Source organism: Archocentrus centrarchus, chromosome 16 (assembly GCF_007364275.1).
Source record: "Archocentrus centrarchus isolate MPI-CPG fArcCen1 chromosome 16, fArcCen1, whole genome shotgun sequence".
Classification (NCBI taxonomy): domain Eukaryota; kingdom Metazoa; phylum Chordata; class Actinopteri; order Cichliformes; family Cichlidae; genus Archocentrus; species Archocentrus centrarchus.
This window is the reverse complement of record NC_044361.1, coordinates 21,726,712-21,753,969: the sequence shown is the minus strand read 5'-3', so window position 1 is coordinate 21,753,969 and position 27,258 is coordinate 21,726,712. Positions and strand designations below refer to the sequence as shown.

The 27,258-nt window shown below is 40.2% G+C and overlaps 3 protein-coding genes across 5 annotated transcripts in view; 1 reads left to right on the top strand and 2 right to left on the bottom strand.

Moving 5' to 3' along the window:
• plekha8 (pleckstrin homology domain containing, family A (phosphoinositide binding specific) member 8) overlaps positions 1 to 6,096 on the top strand; it is a 7,650-nt gene extending 1,554 nt beyond the window's left edge. The window contains exons 5-13 of the mRNA XM_030749732.1: positions 9 to 167; positions 291 to 331; positions 523 to 641; positions 1,174 to 1,489; positions 2,207 to 2,292; positions 3,382 to 3,440; positions 3,798 to 3,999; positions 4,096 to 4,157; positions 4,249 to 6,096. Coding sequence (XP_030605592.1) covers positions 9 to 167; positions 291 to 331; positions 523 to 641; positions 1,174 to 1,489; positions 2,207 to 2,292; positions 3,382 to 3,440; positions 3,798 to 3,999; positions 4,096 to 4,157; positions 4,249 to 4,446 — 1,242 coding nt within the window. The 3' untranslated portion in view covers positions 4,447 to 6,096. The remainder of the gene's footprint in view (positions 1 to 8; positions 168 to 290; positions 332 to 522; positions 642 to 1,173; positions 1,490 to 2,206; positions 2,293 to 3,381; positions 3,441 to 3,797; positions 4,000 to 4,095; positions 4,158 to 4,248) is intronic.
• A 2,653-nt stretch (positions 6,097 to 8,749) lies between these two features.
• colq (collagen-like tail subunit (single strand of homotrimer) of asymmetric acetylcholinesterase) lies at positions 8,750 to 18,034 on the bottom strand. Of its 2 annotated transcripts, none has more exons than XM_030749848.1 (17): positions 17,873 to 18,034; positions 17,186 to 17,295; positions 16,793 to 16,891; positions 15,903 to 15,947; positions 15,722 to 15,748; positions 14,855 to 14,926; positions 14,504 to 14,566; positions 14,388 to 14,414; positions 14,253 to 14,297; positions 14,128 to 14,163; positions 13,924 to 14,004; positions 13,696 to 13,792; positions 13,002 to 13,132; positions 11,253 to 11,372; positions 10,990 to 11,131; positions 10,781 to 10,883; positions 8,750 to 10,687 (listed from the first exon to the last, which is right to left on the bottom strand). In XM_030749848.1, the coding sequence occupies exons 1-17, from the start codon at positions 17,967 to 17,969 to the stop codon at positions 10,618 to 10,620; spliced, it is 1,365 nt and encodes a 454-aa protein (XP_030605708.1). In that variant the 5' UTR covers positions 17,970 to 18,034; the 3' UTR covers positions 8,750 to 10,617. The 2 variants fall into 2 exon arrangements, with proteins under 2 accessions (XP_030605708.1, XP_030605709.1); XM_030749849.1 differs by having other exon boundaries at positions 10,990 to 11,116.
• A 628-nt stretch (positions 18,035 to 18,662) lies between these two features.
• hacl1 (2-hydroxyacyl-CoA lyase 1) lies at positions 18,663 to 26,885 on the bottom strand. Of its 2 annotated transcripts, XM_030749998.1 has the most exons (17): positions 26,677 to 26,885; positions 26,353 to 26,457; positions 26,230 to 26,270; positions 26,057 to 26,137; positions 25,900 to 25,972; positions 25,749 to 25,826; positions 25,544 to 25,638; positions 25,330 to 25,442; positions 25,121 to 25,256; positions 23,814 to 23,919; positions 23,545 to 23,628; positions 21,684 to 21,785; positions 21,360 to 21,514; positions 21,083 to 21,241; positions 20,863 to 20,970; positions 20,580 to 20,766; positions 18,663 to 18,871 (listed from the first exon to the last, which is right to left on the bottom strand). In XM_030749998.1, the coding sequence occupies exons 1-17, from the start codon at positions 26,725 to 26,727 to the stop codon at positions 18,839 to 18,841; spliced, it is 1,707 nt and encodes a 568-aa protein (XP_030605858.1). In that variant the 5' UTR covers positions 26,728 to 26,885; the 3' UTR covers positions 18,663 to 18,838. The 2 variants fall into 2 exon arrangements, 1 of the variants encoding a protein (XP_030605858.1); XR_004021174.1 differs by lacking the exon at positions 18,663 to 18,871 and having other exon boundaries at positions 20,732 to 20,766; positions 21,083 to 21,272.
• Positions 26,886 to 27,258: the final 373 nt, after the last annotated feature.

The window sequence follows — 27,258 nt, the reverse complement described above, 5'->3', positions numbered from 1 at the left end:
CTTTTCAGCTAGGTCTAGACACTGGAAATATGGTGAAGTCCACATGCACGACTTTCCTTAAGACTCTAGAGGAATGCATGCAGATAGCAAATCGTACTTTCAGTACAGATATGGCAACACAGAGTCCACCAGGAACTCCTCCAGTAGCACCCATCAAACCACAGAAGGTATACTTCTCTCACCAGCTCTGTGACAGATCCACTAGCAAGCTACTGTAATCAGTCTAGGATTGTTTTCAAAAATCAAAATATGTGTAATCACCTAGTGTTTGTGTTATGCTTTCCCCACAGATTAAACACAGCCATCATTTAAATCAGAACCTTGGAGAAAGGTAGGTGGCTTCTCTTGCTTTAATAAATGGATGTTACCTCTCATGAAGTGTCACATACAGAGTGAGGATCAAATAAAATATAGTTTCAAAGGCTTTGTGTTGATATTCTGCTGTTATTGTTGCATCTCTTTAGGGCCACAATTTCTTTCCCAATTTTTAGAATTGACACACTATCCTGAAATATATTCCAGGTGGAAAGATTTGTCCGAAACCTCAGGTGAAACAATTGCACATGACAGCCAGACCCTGGACTCTGGAGCAGAGGGACCAGATCACCCTGACAGACCAGATCACCATTCTTCTCCATCAGGTATGTCAGTTTGCCAGCTACTCACTTTTCTTGCTGGGGACGTTCACAAACTAAAGGAAAGGCCACACAGCACTCACAGCATTGACTTTTAGTGATCAGACAGTGATGGATTTCTTGTTCTATTATTACATGTATTTTAATGAAATACAGCCAATTAAACTTTAAAGTAAAGCAATATAAGTCTTTTTGTGAGAGCTGGCATTTCTTCATATTGTCATCTCAGGAGCACAGAAGCCCCACCCACCTGCTGTTCAAACCTTCTGTTTGCAAGGGGCAGCCAATCAGAAGAGAGTTGGCTTATAGAGAAAGTGTAAAAAGTAAAAATGGTTTGAGTTGCTGCACTGAGGGTCAATAAAAGTTAAATAAGGATTATTTTTAACTGATGCTGCTGGAGTAGCTTTTCAAATAAAAATTAGGAGTTGGAAATGACCATAATGCATCCTGTTTAATACAAATTTATAAAATGTAGACTGATTATAGCACAGTTGTTTGATAATCCAAATTGAAAAGAATATTGTGTTGTGTTATACAGACATTGAAACAGCCAGCAGCTCAGAAATCCACAAGGATCAAGGTAATCCTACCTTACCCACGACCCAGAATATCCCTGAGATTGAACACTATGACCAGCCAGCAGAGGGGGATGATGAGAGTGAAGCTGATGAACAAAAGCAGACAAAACAAGAGCCGAAGGACGAAGTGGACCAAAGTCAAGAGCGTGACAACAGCAATGGGGATGTGAATGAGTTCCAGCTCCAGCACCAAGAAGAAGGCGAGATTCCCAGAGATCCCGCAGTGTCAGAAGACACAGAACAGGTGGAAACATTCTTCAGCACAATGAGTCACAGGTATGAAAATGCCACTCAGGAAGCTCACATCCCTTAGGACATTTTAGTTACTGTATGTATTTACGATTGTCTGTGATATTTTACTGTTACAGTATTAAATAATTTAAGCTACATGTAGTGTATTTGTCATGGAGGTGCTGCACTTGTGCTGTATCTTTTGACTAGACTGCACAGTGACTTAGTTTGTCTGTTCATATTAATAATGTTGCAGTGTTGCACAGAATTAGATTAATGTTTTAAAAAAAGGAACTAAGTCAGTATTTAAGATTCACGGTCAAGTGTTTTTATATAAGTGTGTTCTCTCTTGATCACATGGCACAGAGAGGCCCTCATCTGATATTTGGGTTTGTAAACCTGTTTTGTTAACATTTCTCTCTTTTTTTGCTTTCTTTAAGAATTCTTTCTTTAAGAGTGTAACTGAACATGTTGCTAGAGTGTGAATTATAATTTCTGTAATGTTCAGCCTTGAGGTGAATGTTATTGTAATGCACAAAGTCAACCTGAGGGAAAGATTAGAAAAAATGCAGCTCTGTAAAGTTTTAGATAAAATAGTTTTGAGTACTTTTGTCAAGCTCAGAATTGCATGATATTTTGTGTGACTTGTCTCTCTGGCTTGGTTTTGAAATGTATACTCCTTTCATTTTTTTTCTGTTTGTTTTGGTCAAATAAACTTGCCTCTAATATATTCTGCTGTTTGAATCTGTTCTACTTTTTTAGATTTAGTGATATAAGACTGGATGACGACAATGGTATCCCTACACAAGAGTTTTTGGACTCATGCTATGCAATAGTGCCTGTATTAGGTAGGCCAGTTACTTTCAGTCTCTCTTCATCTTTATCTGCCACTCTGTTCCTAATTCTCATGGCGCCCTTATGCATCTCTGGTAATTTCAGTCTTTGCAACTTTGATAAGGAAAACTAAAACTTTCATCTACTATTTTTCCTGCTTCACGTGCATGCTCTGTCCTTCATAATGTCTGCAGTTAATGAAGTGGCAGCTTTCTATCACAAATTCTTCATCATACTTTTCCTTCATGCCTCCATTATTTCCTTCTGCACTCGTATGTCTGTCATTGGCTCTATTTGTTCTTTGTAGCTTAACATACTGTCATATGGCAAAGTTAATCATAAGAATTAGGTCATGCACATTTTGTTTGTGCTAAGCATACTCAGTGTATTACATCATAAGTAGCCATTCACAGAATTACAATTGGAAAGAAGTACAAGTCTCCAAGCCAAAAAAACCAATTATGGTTAAAAAATAAATGAAAAGGGTCTGCCTTGTTTATCAGACTTAGTCCTGTCTTTAGAAATTAGGATTGAATGAATTAGGATTATGGATTATCGGGAATTATCTTCTGGTTTAAGAATTAGGTAAAGGAAAAGCAGTTTTCAGTTAACACGCATGTAAGATATTGAGGGTAATTTTATTTTATATTGAGGGTATTCATTTCATAAATAAACCTATATTTCATATGAACATCTGTAAAGGTCACTTAGAATGAACTGCATTTCTAAAGTTAAAATAAGTCAGAAGAAAGATACTTTTATAATGGTCATATTTAGATTTAAAAACACAAAACATCTCCGTAAGTGACTGTAAATTTGTGCCTGAACTGACACAACCCTGCAGCTAAAGCCTACTTACTTCCAGCTTGGTTTGATCTCTCCTATTTTTATCTCTGTGTAGCCTATACTTAATACAGTCCTGTAGGTCTTATAGTATGCCATAATTCCCCATTTCGATGTTACATTTAGTTTAAATCTGTAAGAGATTTAGGCTGCCTGTTATTAAACGCATCATTACAACATTGTGCACTCAAAATGGGACGCAAATTGAGTCTGTACTTCAGAATCAGCAACAAAAGTTACCATAGATTCTCTCTTCTCAGACAAACTGGGATCCACAGTGTTTGCACCAGTTAAAATGGATTTTGTTGGAAACATAAAGGTAAGTGCACATGTTTTTAATAAATGAAGGATTTGCTGATTAACCAAAGGAATATCAGTGAAGTCGGTATTTAAAATTTGCTTTATCAACTAACATTTTGATAAACTGCATTAAAGAGTAGAGGTCTGATCAATCATACAGATTGTCAATAAGGAGACATGTATTTCATTCTCCTTTCTAGTTTATCTTTGATTTGATGCATATTTCTTATTAATCGTATTTTGTCAAGAAGCATTTTTAATTCCGTTAAACATGTATTTCATTTACTGCAGTTAGTTTTTGAATGTCAGAATAAGAATAATGCTTAATCTACCAGAGTAGAGAGCACTACATTACTGTCTATCTTTGCCTTTGTAGAAAATTCACCAGAAGCTGAGGTCAGACCCTGAGAGCTTTCCCACACTACAGTCCATTGTACTGCATGAAGTAGAGAAAGATGTTACCCAGGTGCGCAACTCTGCAACCGAGGCTCTGCTGTGGCTCCGACGAGGGCTGAAGTTCCTCAAGGAGTTCTTGTCAGAAGTCAATGCTGGAGAGCAAGACATCCAAGGAGCGCTAAGTAATTTCTGTTTAACACACGAAAGTTCAAGCACGTAAAAGTTAATGCATGTTCATGTGTCGCGATTTGTCATGTTCCCTCTTTTCTTTCATCCAGACAATGCTTATGGAAAGACTCTTCGGCAGTACCACGGATGGGTTGTGCGTGGTGTATTTGCTGTAGGTATTTTTGCACTCAATCTGATATTCATACTTTCTGAGAATGTCTGTTCTTTAAGTGTGACAAGTAGTTGACTCTCTTCCCCCCCAGTTGGCGCTCAGAGCTGCCCCGTCTTATCAAAGTTTCACAGCCGCTTTAGTGTCAAGAGACGGCGACGAGCTGAAGAGCGACTTTATCAATGGCATGCACAGGGATCTGGAAGTGTATCTGCCTGCCATGCAGAAGCAGCTGGCCATTCTCGATGCATTATATGAAGAATACAACCTGGAGTCTGATGAGGTGGTGTGAAACCTGAACGAGAGATGATTGCCGTTCAGAGAAGAACAGAGCCCGTCTCAAGGAGCACAGTAGTGGCTAACTGCTGGAAGAAAGGTGCCAGATGCATTCAGTGCATCATGTGTACAAAGTAGTGTGAGCCTGTCTCATATCAGTGTGAGGTGTTTTCAGTAGTTTTTATCAAACTCTTAAGACAGCAGAGGTTTTGGTACAAAGAGGGTGTTAATGTCTGTACTTAGGACCCCACGAGGGTCAAAGCGAGCGGTAACAGGTTGGTTTGAAAAAATGTAGATTCCAGGTCTTGTTCCAGAGACTGCTGACAGTGAAGGAATTTCAGATCCTATTATGCAGACTTCAACCATAATTATTCATGGTGACGTTTGTTTCTGGTTGTTGTCGTATTGTGGCTTATGGCGTATTCTATATGCTTTAAGGTATATAAGCACAGGGTATTTGGTTCTGGTGAATTCCTTGTAAGACTGTTTCTGATTCCCTTTGAATTGATCAGTATGCATTATTGTCAGTTATCAATATTGTCCTGTTTCCTTGGCTTCAGTGAAATACGGTGGTGCTTCCAACTAGCACACAGTACTATTTTAACAAAAACAATGCCCAAAATGTGTCTTAAGTATGTGATTGATTGACATACTAAGCTAACTTTTACTCGTTTATGTAAATATTTTCCTGCACTTAGTATCAAAGCTTAGTAGATATTATCAGTATTAACTTAAAATTTTCCCTGAAAATTAATTCAGATCCTGCAGTTTGACAATGGATTGTTGTGTTTTACGTAATGTCATCAAGAGCTGTTGCTCAAAATTTCCAGCGGACCAAAAAGGAACTGTCGTGTGAATGGCTTTAGCCTCTGCTGCCTACAGTAACCGAAAACAAGGAGGAAAACCGCATAGCTGTTAAAGTACTGACAACTGTTGTTCACATGGACATCTGCACAAACCTATGCATTTTTACAATTTCTATTTATTATATCTTAAGTTATAAAATTCACATTACTGACATGGATCATTTCTGTCCGACTTTTGTGTGAATGTATGGACATTTGTATTTATAAGGCATGCTTTCTACTGCATGTTTTATGTATTTCGTAACATAGGTGCCAGGCCAAGGGCTTGAACTGAGTAAGTAAATAATCCTAAAGGTGGTGGTTACAGTTAGGAGAACGGAACAGTAAACCTTTTTCAGCATCTCATTCAAGCTGTTGTACATACCACCAGATGTACTTAATATTTTATTGATGTCGATCTAACAGTGGAAATAATTGAAATAAGACTGCACTTCCAGGCTGGGTTAATATTTAACTGCAAATTCACTGAGCCATTTGGAGGAGAAATCAAAACACAGGAACGTTGTCTTAGGGCTTTGAGAAAAAAGAACAAAAATACTTACCACATAGGATTTTCAATGTTAATATTGTTATTTTTATTCCAAGAATGCATACACTAAAAACTCCTGTACAGTAAATAAGTCACTTGCAGCAGGTTTATTACAAATGTGCAATAGGCTGATTTCTGATGATGAGTTTTAATGTTAATCCTTAAGATATGCTGTTGCAAAATTACAACAAATAATTGTTTTGTTTTGTTTTTCTATGGATGTAAATAAGATGCTATTTGATTTTTGCAAAATAAATGAAATTGTAATTTGTCTTCTGTCATGCTGAAGTTAAATATGCTGCCATATGATTTATGCTATATGAGCCTACTGGTAGAAGGACAAAGGCTTTGTTTTTTGTATAGAGGGGATTTGCTGTGCCAACAAGACACTCACTGTCCACTTTGTTAGGTACACCTGTTCATGCAAATATCTAATCAATGGCAGTAACTCGGAGCATTTATGCATATAGACATGGTTAAGGTGACCTGCTGAATGCCAAACTCAGAATGGGGAAGAAAGCTTATTTAAGTGACTTTAAGTCATGCCAGATGTGCTGGTCTGAGTATTTCAGAAACTGCTGATCTGCTGGGATTTTCCTGCATGACTATCTCCTGGGTTTACAGAGAATGGCCCAAAAAAGACAAAATATCCTGTGAGACATTCTCTGGGTGAAAGTACCTTATGTTAGGATGAAATGCTGCTAAAGAAGACAGCAGCCACTGGCTGCTGGCTAAAAATTACTAATGTTAAGACTTTTTGGATCCAGCGTAATTACATAAATGTCCCCAGCTTTTGAAATATGTAAATCAAGACAAACTTGTAAGATGTGATTTACAGATTTTTACCAACAGCATCCCACAGATCTACATCTTACAGCATGCAGCATGGTTTCAATACAGCTTTAATGCATTTGACATAAGCACATTACAATTAGACTACAAATCCTGCCTGTATTAAAAGAACAAACATATATTACTACACTCACTGGTCACTTTATTAGGTACATCTGTTCAAACGCTCTTAAATGCAAACTTTTAATCAGCCACTCCCATGCATTTAAGCACAGATATGGTCAGGACAGCCTGTTTAAATTCAAAGCAACCATGGGAATGGTCAAAAAAAGTGATTTGAGAGAATTTGAGTATTTCAGAAAATGCTGATCTACAGAGAATGATCTAAAATTCGGCATAAATAGCATACCTTACATCAATAGTTCCAGCTGTAGTGGTGGTGTAAATGGTGGGGATTTTCTTGGCACACTTTGGGCCCCTTAGTATTTATTAAGCTTCGCTTAAACTCCACAGCCTACCTTAGTATTGTTGCTGACCATGTCCATCCCTTTATGACCACTGTGTACCCATCTTCTGATGACTGTTTCCACCAGGATAACACAACATGCCACAAAGCTCATATCATCTCAAGCTGGTTCCTTAAACATACCAATGTCAACACTGTACTCAAATGTCCTCCACTGTCCAAGAGAGAATCTTTGGGATGCGGTGGAATGGGAGATTTGCATCACAGATGTGCAACCAACTGCACCTGTAGTTTATTTCATTAACACCAAAGCAGCTGAAACTGATTAAAACAAAAACAAAAAAAACTCCAGTGCTACTTAACTGACCAGATCAATATCCCAGAGGTATTGATTGAGGTATTTTTTTCCACAGGAATTTTAATGGAAAAAAAAAGAATCTTCTGCCTCCATAATCTCTTTAGGTGGGAGATGTCAGAAAATGAATATTATAGTACAATTTATAACTATAGAAAGTGATGTACACAATTGTGTATGTGGTGACTGAAGGGTTAGAAAGTGTAGTTTGTCTAAACAGCTGTGGTAATGAGCTTAAATAATACTTTTGCATATCCTCCTTTCTGTGTTAAATGAGCATTTTGCATGTGCATTAATTTGCACCACTGCACCCAGCATAACAGCAATTCTTGTCTATAGGTCAGGGATTTTCACTTGGCTTAGGCGTGCAGTTGGGTCTCTGCCAGCTTCCTGTCCTGTGGTTTCCTTTACATCACCCCATTTGTCACAGCTGTAATGCTACACCCACCAATCTGCACTAAAATAACCTTTTGGTGGTAAAAGTGTGCAATTTCATTTAATCACTTTCATACCTACGTGAGTTCAACATAGACCAAGCTTCCTACAAGTTGACCTCCATGACCACTGTCTTTGACAGTGAATAAGTTAATAAAATATATAAGATACAGATCATTTGTTCAAAAGTTAATTTGACCCTACTTCACAAATGGTAAAATTCACTTGAGGGATTCTTCTGTGACCACAGCAGAACTTTTCATTACAGAGTCAGTAAAATCAGGTTGGTCCCTGAATTTCGATGACATTTAATGCCGTACTGGGACATTTGTTGGACAAATGTGATTGGCTTGGTCAGGGGACTGCACATGATGGGATAAATACACCAAGGTAAGCTTTTACTCGGGCATCTCAGTAGACAAATTGTACTGATGTGATTTAGAAAAGGAATACAGCACGCTAATACAGTTATATGGTCTCATCCAGCTTCAAACGTCTTGGTTGGAACAGTGGCTGGCTGGCCCGTCCCCAACCTGTATCACTGTACCTCATCTCCAGGCACAGATTCAGCTCTGCCGGGCTTCATTAAGATGGAATGAAAAGCTGAAAAACCCATTGCTATGTCTGAGAAACAGCAAGAGTTCATTGTGGTCTGCTTAGCATTTACAGTAGTCTAATGCAGCACACAGCAAACAGCTGCTGACAGTCACACCCCCACCCCCACTTGAGTTGAGCTGAGAAATCATCAATACATCTCCATCAATGTCAGATTATTATTATTTTTTTGCAGTTTCCAATAACAGCAGACATGACAAACCACTGGCCAAAGTTTAAGCTTGAATGAGAGACTGACTTAAATATCACTTTTACTTTATTATTTTTTAAAATTGTCCACAACTACTGTAAAAATCATATCAGAGTATTAAAACAAAGGGAACTACCCCAGTCACAATGCTTGCTACACTTCACAAAGCCTTACAGTATGTTACCACATGCACGTTTCGGCATTGCTGTACATACACGGTCTAATATAGAACACAGCAGCACAGGCCACAGACACGACATTCAACATAGTTTCCAAAACAGCACTCGAGCTTTGTGCATGGCACAGTTCATAACTTTAAGGTTTGACATTCATACAGTGCTTTGCTGCACTCTGAACAGAACAAGACTGACAGTTCTTAAGACACCTGCTATGCTGATGAATGCAATGATGATTTACAAAACAGTATTTGACAAAGGCGAAGCATTAGAAGATTTTCACAAGCATGCGGACACAATCTATTAACAGTCTTCATCTTTTGATTGCTTTTGTAGGCTTCACAGACCTGACTACACCTAGGTATGTCTGAGAAAAGGTCTCCCTTGGCACTGCGACTCAAAGAGTAGCTTATGGAAAATGTCAGCTTATATCAGCACAGTCATTTTCAGCATTTGTGCCCAACACACAGCGGACTATACATACACTGTTAAGTTTCCTGTTGTATATACTGTAAGACAGAAAGACTGGATAAAGAGGTATTAGAGTGGATACAGTAACGATCATAAAACAGACTGTGATTTGAATTCCTCCCCCTTTTAGCAGCTACAGACCAGTCCGGCCCTTCCGGTGCAGTGAGAAAATTAAGGACATAACAGTTTCAAGCCTTTGTGTACAGTATATTTCATTTCTCACTGAAGCACAGGGAAGAAACTGAATCCTGCAGAACTGCACATTGTTGATGCATTAAAGCTTTTGTTTGAGTTACCTGTGTGCCTCAGTGTACAGTTACTGCCATGTAATTTATGTATAAAGAGCAGTAGAGGATACCTGTAAAAGGTACTTTGTTGAGCTACATTACTTGTTAGTTAGTTCCTGAGAAGTTTTGGAGATTTATGAAACCTTGTCCAGACTGGATGTCCCTGTCAGTACAGTACCACCACAAGCTAACGAAGCTGGGTCAACTTCTGAAGTTTAGGACCAGAGAGACTTCAAGCCTCCTGGGGTTAACAGTCTCACTCAAAGATTACAAGTGAATAACTCGCTATATATACAGTATATAGTGCACTATAACCACCTCTATCTCCATCCCTGCTCCTACTCTACCTGTATATCTTGATGTGGTAGTGAGAGGACACAGTATGAAAGTTGTGACAATAATAAGTAAACTGATAGGTTACATGCTTGGATAGTGACAGCTGCTGTCATGGATTTAGTAATCCCAGATACATGCAAATGCTGTGCACTGTCATTCACACTGCAGTAGAATGCTCTGGATGTCCTGCTGCCTATGTTTCTCAACAGTAACTGGGTCAAGATTAATATGCCTCTGTCCCAGCTACTGCTTCTCTGCAACATCTTCCACTGGTACTTAATTAAGGCTCTCAACTGTTGCGTTGAGAGGCTGGTTCGGGTCCAGTTGGGCATGTTGAGGAGGCCAGTCTAAATCCTTCTTGTTAAGACAGCGTGCAGTCTTCCCTTGCATTTCCAATGTGTGGATTTTCACCTTCAAAGACTGAAGCTAGAACTCCGGGGAGCTATGTGACATCTCAGCAGCAGTACAGATGAGTTTTATGTATATTTATATAGATAGATAGATTTTGTTCTTTCTTTCATAACAGAATCACTGGCAGCTTCCTTTAGAGGTTCTTGCTTGGAGCATTGTTGTCTTTTTTTTTTTTCCTTTTTTTTTTAATGTGAGAATATTCCTATTAAGTCTCAAGCAAACACACAAGAGGAGCTGCTGCACTGTCCAGACCTCTTCTCAAGTAAAGTACTTGCAGTTTGTTGAGTCAATAGTACAGTATCGTGTGCACTTTAGGTGACCATATGACCTACAAATAACAAAAGAAACATCTTCAGGTCAGTTTTACATCTGTGTCTTTTCATGCAGCAAAAGGTTGTGTACCCCAATACTGTATGCTTACCCTGGAAGATATGAATTACATGTCTGGTATCCAAAGTCTTTTCCATCACACTCCTCGGCCCCTTCATAGCGGTATCCATCTCCACAGTAGGCATGTTTACACTCTATGGAAATGTGAGACAGCAGGGGCATGGGGGTCATGTTATATGTGCACAGCAAAGTACAGCTAATGAACTATAAAAGGCCCGGTAACATAGATGCGTGACTTACTGACGCAGCCATCGGTGACGACTCTGTTTTTGTCATCACACTCCTCCCCGGTGGAGATCTGCACTATTCCGTCCCCACAGTAACCTTCATCATCAGGTGCATTCTCCATGGACTGGTAGGGCATCAGCTGGAATGGAAAGGTCTTTTACAGAGTTTAAAAAACTTGAACACAAAAGGAAAAGGCTGTTTGACAATCACCATCTCTAAAAAGAAAAAAAAAAAAAAAAAAACATACAATACAATGTTGTTACATGCGGTGGTACCTGGATTGGCAGCCAGCCATCAATGTCTTTGAAATAGAGAGATCTCTGGTCTTTTCGGAATGCAAGAGCATTATCTGTGCGAAGGCGCTCCAGTTCCTCCTCATTGCTCACCACAAATATCTAAATTTAAAAAAAAAAAGGCAAAATTATAGGGTTTAGTGCATTTTAGTCCAGCATGGAGTTCAGGAGAATAATTCTAAAATTTTGAACATCATTTCATATCCCAGTTAGCAGCATGTGTCTGTAAGCAATATCTATTTCCCCTGTAGGTGTACTTCTATCTTTTATGCTTATTTGTTTACAGTTGTGGTCAGAGGTTTACATACACTCATCATGGGCATGAAGATACACATACAAGTACACATACAGGTTCAAATATATATACAAACAGGTTCTACAATGTTTTTTAACTTAACAAGGTCAAGGCCTAATAACTTGTCATAAGTGATCATGACTGACTACAACTGGTAGTTTCTCTTTGCCAACATAAAAAGATCTGTTTGACAGCACTCGTTGGATTGACCCATACTCACAAAAATAGGAAAGTCCAAGGACCTCAGTGAAGTTCTAAGAAGGAGAATTGTAGATTTACACAAGTTGGGAAGGTCTCTTGGAGCCATTTCTAAACAACTGCAGATTCCAAGATCATTTGAAACAATTGTATGTAAGTACGAATGATGTGTCACCATTTTGCCAAGGTCTGGAAAAAGACCCAAACTGTCACCCTCAGATGAGAGGAAATTGGTTAGGATGTTCAAGAAAAACCCAGGAACCACCAAGGTTCAAGCCTGCCATGAACTGGAAACTGCTGGAACACCAGCGTTAATGTCCACAGTGAAGCAAGTTTTACACTGCAATGGACTGAGAGGGTGCAGATCAGGAAAGCTGCCTACATGAACAAGCCAAATGCCTTCTGGAGAAAGGTTTGATGGTTATACAAGACCTCTTGGCCAAAGTGGCTAGAGGTACATTTGGAGGAGTAATGGCAAGGTTTTCAAACCTAAGAACACTGTACCAACTGCCAAGCATGGTGGTGGTAGCATTGTGCTCTGGGAATGTTTTGCTGCCAGTGGTACTGGTACATTGCACAAAGTGGATGGAATAAGGAAGAAGGAGGACTACCTCCAAATTCTCCAACTTCTCCAACTTCACCTCAAATCAACATTTGGGTGGTTGAAACTTGGACATAATTCCAACAGGATCCCAAACACACATCAAAACTGTTTTCGGAACAGATAAAGCAGGCTAACATTAAGTTTCTGGAATGGCCTTCCCAAAGCCCTGACCTCAAAACTATTGAAAATTTGCTGACTACGCTTAAAGGCCAAGTCTGTGCCAGGAAACCAACCAGCTTAAATGAACTCCACCAATTCTGCCAAGGAATTAGTAACTTGCTAAGGGGCATTTAAGCAAATACGAAAGAGGGTCTATGTATATATTTGAACCTGTATATACATTTTTTGACCCTGTGTAGATTAGAGAAAATCCAAAAATAAATTCAAATTTTTGCACTCAACTCTTGTTTTTTAAAGTCATTAAAGATGTGTGCTGTACAGTCATTCAATCCTGGGAAGAGAGCAGTCCAATGAAATCATCAAAAGCCCCAAATTATTGTGACATTCATGCGCATGATGAGTGCATGTAAACTTCTGACCACAACTGTATAACCTTTGAAACATTTAACATTTTACTTTGTTGGGTTTTTCAGTGATTCTCCATTTGTGTGTAAAAAGACCATTCATCCCTCACCGCTGGCACTTTGGGATAATTTCCTGCGGTGGCATAATTCTCAAATGGAGGGCTACTCAGAGAGTTGCAGCTACACTTTCCAGGAGGCCCTGGTGGACCACGTGCACCCTTTGCTCCAACCATGTAGACCCCTGCATATACACAGAGAAAAAGAAAGGGATGATAAACAAACTCTGTGTCCATATTTGATGCTAAGTGAAAGTATATTGCAGCATTAATGAGCTAAAGAAGTGTTGTACAGGCTACACAAGCTGATATAAATACCACATGTCAATGTAATGTCTTTATCAATCAAGAAGCAAACACAATCAGCATAATTCATACAGGAACTTGATCAAGATAACAAATGTCATCTTGATGATGTGGTGACATAATATTTGTAAAACTGTAGGGAGGCTTGCCATCTGTCAATTCATTTTAGACACATGATGTCATGGTGAGAGCATCCTGTTTCAATGTGGGGGATTAGATTTCTCTGGTGCTAAATAAGACTACCGGTGTTACCTCGTACACTGTTTTAAAGTGGGCTTCCTTTTACTCACAGTGCTGTTAGCTTCCCCTCTCACTTGCAGCACAGGTTTTCTCACTCTCAGAATAGAAAAAGCACAGCGCCATATACAAACTAAATCTCTCCAGCATATACATAATTATAACCAGTATCCTCCAGAATTTTAAATCTGCTTTGGGATTTCACCTGTTGCAGGTGGACCAGGAGGCCCGGGATGGCCTGGAGGTCCCTGTGGGCCCGCAGGTCCCATTGGACCAATACTTCCTGTGTCTCCTTTCAGTCCCTTAAATTCAAAATGACACAGGGTCATCAAATACAAAGCATTTCCTTACACCATGTCTCAAAAGGTGAAACTCAGTTGTCTGGGTACCACTGCTATAAAACAGTGCAGCCACGTGCCCATGAACTCCTCACCTGCTTGCCTCTCTTCCCTGGTCGGCCGGTGGGTCCTCTGTTTCCTGAGATTCCAGGTTCTCCTTTTGGACCCATTTCACCCTTGATAACAAAAAAAAAAAAAAAAAATTTTTGAATTCTGAATTCAAAAATATTCATTCAGTTGGTTGGGCTGATTAAAGTTATAAAGCGAAATCCTTGCTGGCTTGAATGCGGATTACTTACTTTTTGTCCAAGCATTCCTGGGAAACCCATTGCACCCTGCAAGTGAAGAGGAGCACCTAACATGAACACAAACTTCTCACAAACTGAATTCTGAATTTACAATATTGCTAATAAACTCTTCCCACCTTGTCTCCCTTCATTCCATTTTCACCACGGTCACCTCGAGAACCCTGACGAAGCAGATTACATTCATTTGGTTTATTGACAAAGACATTAACCAATAAACCTTATGGTATTTCCAGCTGAGTCATGCCACGTACCTTTTCCCCTTTATACCCAGGTAAACCCTTGGATCAAAGATTTGAAACAAAAATGAAACAAAATAGTGTAAAGCTGATATATTTAGAAATCACTATAAAGCATATGCAAATGTTACCCTTGGCCCAATTGGTCCTCTGGCTCCAGGCAAACCCATCAGCCCTGGGTCACCTTTCTCACCCTGACACAGAGGTAAACAGTTAACAGATGTGAACTGGCTTCATCTTTTAACACAACATAAAGGAAGAAATTGTGAGTGCAGAACTTTAAAGGCTCTTTTATTACTTTATCAGTCAAGCATCCACTTTGAAAAGGTTGTTTGCATGTGACATAACTGGTAACCCAGTGTTTTATTATATGGGTCTGATTGCAAGTCAAACCCATATAATACATTCTTCTACACTATTCTGGTCCTTGCTGGTCTCATCTAATTATATATTTTATAGCATCTACATTATGACTTACTCACTTTGGCCCCACTTGGTCCAGACCATCCAGTTGGTCCGCGTTTCCCAGGAAGTCCAGGAGGCCCTGTCCGACCCTGACAGGAGACATATATTTTTTTTAAGTTCATGAAATCAGGGCCTTTTATGTCTGTTTGCTGTTTGAAGATATAAAAAAAAAAGAAAAATTGGAGTGAAGTATTTGCTGCATTAGCTGACAGCCAGCTCACTACAGCATTTTTCAGAAGCTGCTGCACATGTAGGGAGAGAATGGCTTTAACGAGCCCTGTCACTTTGTTCTCTTTAATTAAATGATGGGCTGTATATAGAACAGGAGTCTGTGCTTGTGGGAAATAAAATGATTAATGACCTGGCTGAAACACTAAGCTAAATTGCTCTGCAGTGCTGCAAAGCTGCTCAGTCAGGCCGCTTGCAAGTGAAGCTCCCCCACTGGATGGCTTTTATTCATTTAGGCAGACGCTGCTCTTCTACCTGTGCCCATCAAATTTTGTGTCCTGAGCTTTCAAAAAAGCTGTATGTTATCTTCCTCCAATTCTACAGGAGAGGGACGACCATCTGACAGTGAAGCCCAATGTTGAATGTTGACAGGGGTGCAATATGTTTCCCTTCTGTGAGAGAAAGACACTGACAGCATGTCAAGTCCCTCAGCCACAAAAACAGCCTGTCTCAGCGGCCCTGCACCCATTGCCTCCTGTCACAGTGTCTGCTCTGCCTCCTGTCAAGGTTGTATATCCTCACAATTTCTCGATGTACACAAGCAGGCACTGGCAGTGCTGTGACTTACAGCGAGCGAACGGGCAGAGGCATTGTATCTCATTTTTTGAGTAAATCCATTTAGCAAAGAATATGGAGTGATTAATGGAGACTCTCACCTTTTGACCAGGTCTTCCTATTTCTCCCTGACAACAGGATGTGGAGGAGGGGACAAGGACGGCAGTCATTTAATGCACTTCCAGAAAGCATTTGTGTGCAAAAGGTCAATTGGAATTTAGCTTATTAGAATATTAAGCAGATAGTCTAGTTTCATCTAATTTCAGTAAGTACACTCCTTACCTTTTCTCCTTTAGGCCCTGGTGCCCCAGGTAATCCAGGGGGACCCTAATGAACATAAGAGAACCCAAACACACAAAAAACCCATTACATTTGTTGTATATGCTCCTAAATCACAGAGATAGCCATCTAAATTCCTTTTATTATCCACAACATCCCACGACAGAGCAGTTCTGTTTCTGCAAGCTGCAGTTTCAATTAGCTAAAGGCTGAGTGGCCCCTATTGATTTAAAAACTGCCTTGTGGGCCTCCTTTGATAAAGAGAAATGCTGCCACAGTTCAGCCGGTGCTGTAACAGCTTCTGATGAGCAACCGCAGCAAAAGCTTGAACAATCAATTGGTAAATCTGCTTTCACTTATGAAATGCTGGGGGAGAACAGCAGAGCAGGTTAGGTTACGAGCGCCTATCGAACCAAAGTGTCTTCGTACTTTTCATCACCAGTGAATACAAACACATGGACACAAGCATGTTTTGGTAAGCCCTGGAATTTACGCGACCTAGTACTCCTTTCCAAGCAGACAGCTCTTCAGACAGTTTCTGAGAATGATGTGTGGGACACTGGCAGGCAGTGGAAAAAGGCTATTTGTGTCTCAGCTAAAAGTGGAGCATTAATGGGCTGCTGTGTTGCATGGGCCAGAGAAATCCCCATGTCCTGCTCTACAGGAACTATCAAGTTGGAGAAGACGTGGGGTTAATATGTAGTTGGAGCACAAATTTTTAACACCAAAAAAATATGTAGACTCCAACATGAAATAGAGACTGATGCTTTAGTCATAGTGGTTGTGAATCCTATTACATTATGAGAGATATACCGGAAGAGTGAAATAATAATGGCATGGTTCCAGATCTAAAAGGACAGCCATGATGGTTTAGGAATAGCCTGGTTTCCTACCTGAGGTCCTGCGGGACCAGGAGGCCCTGGAGCGCAAGAGGAAATTTTGTTGTTATTGTCAGCATCAGACACACCACCATTACGTGACTTTTCATCACTCTGTAAAGCATAAATAAAAATACATGTGTGTTAGAGCCTGTTGGAAGAAAGTAAGCAGAATTATTGTACTCCCATAAGACGAAACACTAACAATGACCTCTGCTGTCTGGATGGATTTATAGATGAAGGTCTTCTGAAATCCATCCAGTTATTGACATAAAATTAAAATTTCTTGCCAAGTGCATGTCCCACCATCACACTCTTAGACTGTAAGTGTGGCATTTTTGGATATAAACCAAGGACATGTCAACAGTCAGATATTCCACAATAGAAAGTCACATGACTTTGACTCACATGCGTGTAGAGGCGCCAAAGTGAAGGCGGTGGAGGAAACAGCGGAGGTGGAGGCGGACTCACTAAACAGCACGGGTTGAACCTCTTTTGCTGCTCCTGGGATCTGAGAGCTGTGCAAGGTAGGCATGCAGTCACAAATGATACAAGCTCTCAAAGTTACAGAAAGACAGCCTGCAGAGGCCATGTTTTTGTGTTAACTTCTTCACTCCAGGTGACTTCATGAGAGAAGAGAATTGCTTCAGTTATGACAAAGTCCATAAATCTTCAGCTAAATACAGTGTGACAGATTGTCAACAAACCCTACAGACAGATTAAAAATTGGACAAACTGAAGTGGTCACAACATGCAGGAGCAGCACAAGCAACAGAGAAACAGGTGCAAACTATCAAATCATGACACCCATCCAGCAGAATTCCTAGAGCTGGACACGGATATGAAGTGCCTGTGCCTCTCACTGAAGAGCCGGAGCTGGTCTCGCTATTTATAGAGGCATTTCCAATCCACCTCATGGGCAACGAGAAAATAAAAACAAGGGTATTATCATGAGCTCCACGTGAATCTCAAATTAAGACATTCAGAATCCATGCTTTTGCAGCTCGACTCCACCAACACCTGTGCATGCACAGTACAGTACAGTACAGTACAGTACAGTACGTACATTCAAGCTCAGGATTAGAATAGTCTTACCTGCTGGGAATGAATCAAAGTTGTCCAGAAAAGAGGGCTGAGCCAGGCCATAACAAAACCACAATGGCAGATACAGTCCAAGTGTTAGAAGAGTCATGCTGCTCCGGATAGTTGCCTGACTTTATTTCTGAGCCACAGCAGCCCTCACGCTGCCTTTTTCCACTCCCTCTCTCCTCACTGTCCTCTCTCTCTGCTCCCCTCCCTCTGTGTTCACTCTGCCGTGTCTCCTTTACGCCCTCAGAAGAGGGTACGCTGACCAATACCCATTAAATCTTTCCTCTGCATCTGTGTGCACTAAAATTACAGGAGACAGCCTGCCAGCTGCTTCTGGTGCCAATATTAGATCTCTACTACTGCAGGGGTTGCCTTTTGTTATTGGCTCTCTTCAGGAAGAGTTGTGAAACTCACTGTGCGCTTTTCTGTAACATATCCACATGAAGATGTTATTACTGTATGCTATAACTTTCTTAGATGTATCAGTTTACAGTCTATATGGATTAGCAGTTTTTTATGAAGTACACTGTGCATCAAGTTATTTAGTCCAGACTACGCTTCTGTGGCCAGTCTTTCACACAATATTAAGTGTCGGCATTTCCAAAGAATCTAGTAAAACTTACTGCATCACTTCTCAACAGCACTGTAGGGAAAATATGCTGTATTTTTGCAAGTGGAAAAAGGCCTCATTCATTTCTAACAATTAATATAGGCAATACTCAACAGGGCAACTCACAGTCGCAGTCCATTTTAAGAGGGAAATAAATACATACATAAAGAAACAGCATTTATTGTGTAAAGTGTAAAATGTTTTATTGTGGTAATATTTAGTTCATATTAATTTTACAGTATAGTGATAGTAAAATATTACATTATTTCATGGAAACAATCAGAAAAACAAAAGCAGTTTTATATTTTCCAGCAGAAAACCATCACTGCTGTTCTGACAATGTTCTGGACAAAGAAGAAAGTCTACAGGTTGGAACGTGTGAGCCAAGGAAACTCCTGCAAACACAGACAACACAGTGATCATATTAATCCTCTTTAAATGAAAGAGCTGTACACCGTAATGGAACTCCAAGCACCAACATTTTATTTTTCAAAATAGAAACTAAAGTTGTCTTCAGATTTTTAAAGCTAAATCTCGTCATCTTCAAGTCTGACAGAAATGAACTGAAGTCAGATGACAAACAGTGAATGTGGAACATCTGAAAATTGGGGACACGTCTTTCTGCTGGCACAGCCATGGAGCTCAGCACCACAAATACGTTACTCAATACAACTCAATACGACCATGTCTGAAAAAAAGGTTGCGTGGATACGTTCAACATAAACACAGAGGGCCATGCTTTCTAATTATGGGAACCCTGAAATAGAAAGGTCAGGTTGGTGTTAGGTGGAGGGATTGTGAGTGGAATACAACGTTTCTGATGCACCTGGAGCAGGAGGATTACTGCTTAGTCAGGCACGTCAGTCGCAAAGTCCTCAAAGGATGAGGCGAGAGTCAAGTAAACATGAAGCTCTTTATTGTATGCAAAGCAGAAACGAACCCCAAAACAAAACACAAACAAACCAATAAAAAGCCCCACTGGTTTTAATCAGGCTTGGCTTTACTGATATGACTGTCAGTGTCACTCAGCCTCTCGATACTGAGTATCGAGAGGCTGAGTGACACCACGGAAAAATACTGGAGAAAAAAAGCGTGCTGGATCATATTTACAGTCTTTTGTCACACAATGACATTTATAGTCTGCAAGGACAGATTTTTTGAACCACATTAGGCCTTAGACCAGTATGCGACCACAACAAATCTGTGAGAGCACAGAAGTTTGTATATTTCATTTAGCCATGGAGGTGATCTGACTATGGCAAGAGTTGTTATTACAGCCCTGGCCACAAGGTGGAGGGTTTTTTTTTCCTAGAGTTGCCTGTGCATGTAGAGATTTTTACACCGTTTACACCACATCATTTTGGTGCATACATACATCTCACCACAATGTGGGTAAAACCTGATAAACCTGATAAAAATATGAAAGAAAAAGCTTTCCAGCAGAAAGCCCTAACAGCAAACATCTCCCACTAGGACTGCACATTCAGCATTTGGCTCTCTGCACCCCAGACATGTGACTTTCTTTTGCAATCAACTGTTCATTGTTAATAAGTAAATTTAAAGATATTTTCCTGATCCTTTTGTGTATAAACATCCATCCATCCATCCATCCATCCTCTTCCACTTCTGCTGGAGCTTATTGTGTATAACTGTATTTTTTTTTAAAAAGCAAACCCCAAAAACAAAAAACTATATTCGTGTAGGAGTCAACTCCCTTTTGAGTTGTGTCAGGAAGGCATCTGGTGTAAGAATCTGCCAAATCAAACACACGGAGCTGCCTGCTGTGGTGACCCCTTGTGAATAAGGGAGCAACCAAAAGTAGCTCACTATATAAAAAATTATACACACCTGCGTGTGTTTAACTGACAACAAAACTGAGGGAGCATTACAAATGTTTCAAGAATGAGAAACGTTACAGAATCCATTGCATCTTTAACCATCTGCATTATTCCCAAAAGATAAATGTTAGAGAACTCCCGCCTGTCACAATGGCTGAAAACCCCATCCAGACAAACAACACATATCCGGCTTCATATCAGAACTCCGGTGGACATAAACTCTGAGATGACTCTATAAACACATATTCTTAAGGGTCATCGTTACCTGCTGTTTCCTGTCTGAGGAAGGGTCAATGAGCACATTGATCAGACTTGGTCTCTCCCAGTCACTCAGGCTAAGCTGTAAGGCACTGCGCAGCTCCTCCACTGTCCTCACCAGCAACCCTTGACCCCCAAACGCCTTCATGACCTCATCATAGCGGGCCTCAGGTAGGAGGGACACGGGAGGGGCTCTAAAAGGCAATGTGTTGGTGTAAGACTACGTCATAGCATATGAGATGGATAAAACGATCTGTGTTTGGTCATTTTTCTTTGAATGTGTGACTCACACAGAGGTCAGCTCTCCCATTTGTTTCATTGCTTTCCATGTTTCAGGATCTACTCCACTGTATATGCCATTATTATTGACCACAATAATGACCACAGGTAGGTTATACCTGGTTAAAAATAAATAAAAAATTGAAGAACGTGAAGTCAAAGTGCACAAGAGAGTTAAACTGTATTCAATACTGTAACTGTATTGAATAGAAACACTTGAATCAAATTCACCTGCACATGGTCTCAACCTCCATGCCAGAAAATCCAAAGGCACTGTCTCCTTCCACGCAGACGACCCTTCGGCCGGTGTTCTGGCTGCTCTCCACGGCAGCTGCTGCGATGGCAAACCCAAGGCCTACTCCCATTGTTCCAAAGGTGCCTGCATCCAACCTGATCATCGTCAAGATTAGTTAACGGCAATCTAATGGATATACACAAACTCTGAATTTAGTCTAAATTAGTCTAAGATTTGTTTGCATCCAAAAATCAGTTCGCTTGACTGGCTTGCCTGTGTCGAGGTAGGTAGTTATTTAACATGGTGCGCCCAATGTCCATTGTGTTTGCTCCCTCGCTGACAATGATGCAGTCATGTGGCAGCAGCTGGGAAATGTGATGAAACACTGTGTAGTAGTTCATGGGCACTGCTGACTGAAGAGCAAGCGCCTATTGGGAAACAATAGATACAACATTTAAATGGATTAAATATATAATTTAATGCCATCAGCAGGTTGATATAGTTGATAAAATAACCACAGACAGAACAACAGTGTAAGCTTTCCAGAAGTGAGTCAAATTAAAAAGGAAGGATTAGAAGGACTTTGGTGAAACCCACCTTTGATATTTTTGCATTAGCAGCAATCTTGCTCTTTAAAGTGCTCCACCACTCAGCATTAGAGGGATATTTCCAATCATCTTTACGGACACACATTAAGAGCTGGAGACAAAAAAAGAGCTTTAACAGCTGAATGTTATTGCACTAGTGTCGGTGATATATGGATATAATCATGGTAAAAAGAAAGTACAGCCTCTTTCATTTCTAAGGTTTTATGTATCAGGACATACAAAAAAATATCCTCTGGTCCTTGCCTGGTCTTAAAATTTGATAAATGCAACCTCGAATAAACAACAAAATGACATATTACACCACGTCTTTATTGATTTATTAAAAATTAAGCCAAAATGCAAAAGCGGTGTGTGAAAACACAACTACATCCTCACTGTTTCCATAGGAATTAAGAGCAAGATCATCAGCAAGTGTGACCAAATCTATAAAAGCAGAAGTTAGCAGTTTGCAGGTCAGCATTCAGGTGTGTGTTAACACAATACAAGGAGGAAAGACATCAGCAACGATCTTAATTAATCTGGGAAGGGTTATAAGGCCATTTCCAAATAATTTGATAATAACATGATAATAAATTATAATAATTTGCACAGCACCATATTTGGTAAAAAACAAACAGCATATCAGCACAGACATCTCATACCAACTGTCAAGCATGGTGGTGGAGGCCTGATGATTTGGACTTGTTTTGCAGCTCCAGGATCTGAGCACGTTGCAGTCATTGAGTCGACCATGAACTCCTCTATATACCAAAGTGTTCTAGAGTCAAATATTAGGCCATCTGTCTGACAGCTAAAGCTTGGCCAAAGGTGGGTCATGGAACAGGACAATGATCCCAAGCACAGCAGCAGGTGTAGCAATGGCTCAAAGTGCAGACCTCAACTTGACTGAAATGCTATAGTGGGACCTTTAGGGTGCTGTGCATAAATGAAAGCCTGCAAACCTCAGTGAACCCGAGCAATTTAGTAAAGAAGAGTGGGCCACAATTCCTCCACAGCCATGTGAGATACTAATAAATTCATGCAGAAAATGATTATGTCAAGTTATTGCTGCTAAAAGTGCTTCTACAAGCTTCTGAATTATGTGGCGTGCTTTAATTTCGTTTTGCTTAAATAATGACAAACTGTAATAAGTTATCTGTCGTTCATCTGAGGTTGCTGATATATTATCTTGGTGAGGACCAGATTATGCCCTGATACATAAACCCTTAGAACTGACAGACTGTATATGTAATAAAGTGATCTGTTCTGTTTTTAGGCTTTTGTTTGTTTGTATTTCTGGTGCACGAGTGTGCAAATTCAGTGAGAGGAGCAAAGAAAAAAAAAAATCCCTTGCAAAACACAAAAACCTCAGTCTCCAACCACCACAGACACAGATGTGCGGCCTTAAGACTTACGATGAAAGAATCCACTTATGAGCTGTATTATTAAACTACATTTTTAAAGTCTAGCAGGATCCTATGTTAAAATGTGTGCTGTTAAGCTTTTTCTTTATTGATTTTCTTTATAGATCTAATTGTCTTACTGATTTATTCAATTTATTGAATTTTCTATGAGAAAAAAATGTAGCTCTACACAGGTTTTTACTGTCAGTGCAACTGCTTTCTTTTGTGAGCATAGAAAATCAAAGAGAGAAGAAAAAAAGGTTTAAATCTGACTGCTACACAAATGCTCCACTGCCTTGAGTTTCTCATTGTTTTGCAGTAAAAAAACCCCAAAAAAAACCCCAAAAAACAAAAGCACTGTCAAAAGGAGCTCGTAAGTCCAGTGGACAGCTGGTTTGAAACTGGTTCGGTTTCATTTCCTAAACTAATCTGATGATAATGATGTGTGCAGAGTTGCTAACAATGTACCTGAGTGACAATAGCACTGATATCTCCAAGGAGAGCAACAACTGGCCTCACGTTATTGCCCATCTCCTCAGCACAAAGGTCAACCTGCAAACAGACCACAGTTGTGCTGTATCATTACAGAACAGCCTTTGCAACACCAGTTCTAGCAGAACAAATTCTCTCATGACAATGTATTGCTATCAGTGCTAAAAGATTAACAGTTAAATAAAGCTGAAAGGCAACACTGATTTTCCTCAAATATCAGACTCTTGGTTTGCTCGTTTATATACCTGAACGATCTTAACGTTGGGGTTAAATCTAGGCGGCAGACCAAAATGGAGGATCCAGTTAAGCCTGGCTCCAAACAGAAGTATGACATCAGCCTGGAGAAGTGCTCTGGGTAACAGGAAAAAAAAAAAAGAAAGAAAGAGAGGAAGAGGTAAAACAATGGGTTGACATTAAACAAAACTTTGTTGAATACATGATGTACCAACACGATGGTCACTAAAAATTAAAGATCCTGACTGGTTAGAAGATGCTGCCTTTGGGAACCGGACACACGACCGTGACACAGATGTTTGTTCTCAACTAGACGGGAACAAAACTTATGCAGCTTTTTCTCCCCTAGGCAGAAAGTTTTGAAAGCATATAGAATGTGATTTTTTTTTTGTTTTTCTTTCATGTAAAAATAACATTAAAACTAGGAGCTGCATTCAGAACACCTTCTTGTCTGTCTAGATGTTGTTGAGACCGTTTTCTTTTTTGGAAAATCTGACTGTAGCTTTTAAAAAATATGTACATCATATACTTTTATCAGTGTATTATTACACACTTACCAAACACTTCATTAGGAACACCTGTTCAACTGTTCATTAATATCTAATCAGCCAATCACATGGCAGCAGCTCAATGCATTTAGGCATGTAGACAAGCTGCTGAAACTCAAGCTGACCATCAGAAAGGTGATTTAAGTGACTTTGAATGTGGCATGGTTACTGGTGCCAAACGGGCACTGTTATAACCAAGGTATGCAGAAGAGCTTCTCTGAACATACAACACGTCAAACCTTGAAGCAGAACAAGAAAATTGGAAAAATGTTGCCTGGTCTAATGAGCCCAGATTTCTGCTACAACATTCAGATGATAGGGTCAGAATTTGACATACACAACATGTAAGCATGGATCTATCCTGCCTTGTATCAGTGGCTCAGGGTAGTGTAATGGTGTAGATATGTTTTTCTTGTTACACTTTGGGCCCCTTAGTACCAACTATTATAAACACCACAGCCCACCTGAGTATTGATGCTGACCATGTACATCCTTTCTGGTTCTGGAAGATTAAAACCATGCCACAAAAGCGCAAATTATCTCAAACTGCTTTCTTGAGCATGACAACGAGTTCACTGAACTCAGATCACCAGATCTCAATCCAATAGAGCACTTTTGGGACGTGGTGAAATGGGAGATGTACCTAATAAAGTGGCTGTGAGTGTACATTTAATTATACTACTGGATTACACTACTAAAGAGTGCTCCATAGACTATTATTACTTTGGTTTGGTTATTACCAAGTGATGGTTGTGTAGTGTGAGGCTTACCTTGAGCGGGCAGCAGCCACACAGTTGGGGTGATCATCAGGAAGGACCCCTTTCCCCATCGGGGTGGGCAGGAAAGGCAGGCCACTGATTTCAACAAACTCCCTCAGCGCCCCCTCCGCTCTGCCATAGGCTGCTCCTATTGGGTGAAACACAATTTGTTTAGGCTAAGTTAATTTCAAAAGATGAAGCATATGTTTGTTATGTGTTACCTTTGCCAATGATTACCAAGGGGGTCTTAGCTGCTTTTAAGACAGAGATGGCTTCTGTGACTGAACCCTGGTCAGCCAAACTCACCGGTGGAGGTGGACAGCAGGACACTTCTCTGTAGGAGAGACACACTTCTCTGAAAGTCTGTACACCTGACATTAAAGGAGTGACACTGTGCATACAGATATTTTTAAATATCCAAGAATGACAATAAACCTGACTTTGCTCCTATCCACTTTAGCATTAACCATGTCGCCTGCAATATCCACATAACAAGCACCTGGTCGCCCATAGATGCTTGTGCGGACAGCCTGTAAGCAAACCACAGAACATGACCAAAATAACAAAATATTTAATCCAGGTCTGTGAGATACATTTCAAGGATAAAAGAACAAGACAGACAGTGTGAGAGCATTGTTACCTTCTCTATCACTGAGGGGATGGCTTCTAGACTGCTGGGTCTCGCTGAAAACTTGCTGTACAGACGACATGCTTCCACCTAGCAACACGGAAAAACAGTCAGTGTAAAGAAGCAGCATCAGGCATGTCTTCCACATGAAGACATGCATTACCTGAGGGAACTCCTGGAAGGCTCCTGCAGTTTCCTGATTTCGATCTGAAGACCCTCCGATAACAACCACCGGCCTGTGAAAAGCAAGCATCACTTCATAAACAGGAGACAACTGCCTGCAAGTTGTACAGGACACAGCAGTGTTTATGGAGTCATACCAGCAGTTCATGTTGGCATTGGCCATTCCACCCAGGGCGTGAATGAGCCCAGGTCCAGAAACCACAAGACAGGCACCTGGTCTGGATTCAGATAACCACGGGAAACAGCAACATGTGAATAACAGTGCTGGGCACCAGCTGTTCACATTATTCTGCTCAGAATTAGAGCTTACCTCCCAGTAATGTATCCAATGGCAGATGCTGCATAGCACGCCTGTTATGTGACGGAAATGATTTTGATATCAGTTATCAGATAATGTTTTTTTTAGGGACTGAGCTGTGCGTGCAAAAGTTACCGCTTGTTCGTTGCGCATTCCTACATATTTAATCCCGGCAGCCTGAGCAGCCATGGCCACTTCGATTATTGGAACTCCAACTATCCCAAACATGTAGTCAACTTTCTGCAGGGGGAGACATTTCATTGAAGTAAACGACTTTTGTAAAAAAAAAAAAAAAAAAAAAAAGCTACGATTATAAACTGGTGGGAAAATGCATGCATGAAAAGTTTAGTGATCCTGACTGCGCAGCACCTGGACTTTGACACACTTATTGGCACACAACAGACACAAATACTGATCGGGGAGAAGTGTTAACATGTTTGCAGAAGACTTTATTCCTACCTGAGCCTTTAGAGACTCAGCAATGAGCTGAGCTCCTGTCACTTCGTCCATGACTGTGCAGAGACAGCAAGCACCGCAATGTTAAACCAACACTGTCACAAACCATAAGCTGCTGCTAAATCGCAGCATGTACAACTCCGCTTACTCTGGTTTGCGTCAGAGCCCTTGAGCAAAGGTCTCTGGTTTGCTTCCGGACCTGGTGGCTCCGCTCTCTTGCTTCCACTTCCGAGTTACAAGCCAATCACGGGAGCCACTGCGCGTGACCTCATGCGTTCGTAGAGAACAAATGTTTTATTATTATTATTTTATTATTTAGTTCTACCGAGGGTGCAAAAACAAATTCAGTTATGTAGACGCAATATAATCGGTTTTATTTAGTAATTTCTAATAAATATTAGAGTTTAAGCATAGACCTCGTAAGGCGTCTTTGGATTAAGGCAACATTTTAAAACGCCCTAAATCTAAATAAATACAACAGCAATACTACTACTACTACTACTACTACTACTACTACCAACAACAATAATAATAATTAAACAAATAATTTTACACCATGTAAATGTTTTATGTATACATTTATAT

Bases quoted from the DNA above. Each gene is read 5' to 3' on its own strand.
- hacl1 (XM_030749998.1), bottom strand. From the start codon at position 26,727: ATGGACGAAGTGACAGGAGCTCAGCTCATTGCTGAGTCTCTAAAGGCT. The intron at 26,138-26,229 runs GTAAGCTCTAAT...ATCTGAATCCAG, and splicing joins ATTGGATACATTACTGGGAG to ACCAGGTGCCTGTCTTGTGG. The intron at 25,257-25,329 runs GTAACACATAAC...TTCACCCAATAG, and splicing joins CTTGGTAATCATTGGCAAAG to GAGCAGCCTATGGCAGAGCG.
- colq (XM_030749848.1), bottom strand. From the start codon at position 17,969: ATGACTCTTCTAACACTTGGACTGTATCTGCCATTGTGGTTTTGTTAT. The intron at 17,296-17,872 runs GTAAGACTATTC...TACCTTGCACAG, and splicing joins CTTTGATTCATTCCCAGCAG to CTCTCAGATCCCAGGAGCAG. The intron at 16,892-17,185 runs GTGAGTCAAAGT...TATGCTTTACAG, and splicing joins TTTGGCGCCTCTACACGCAT to AGTGATGAAAAGTCACGTAA.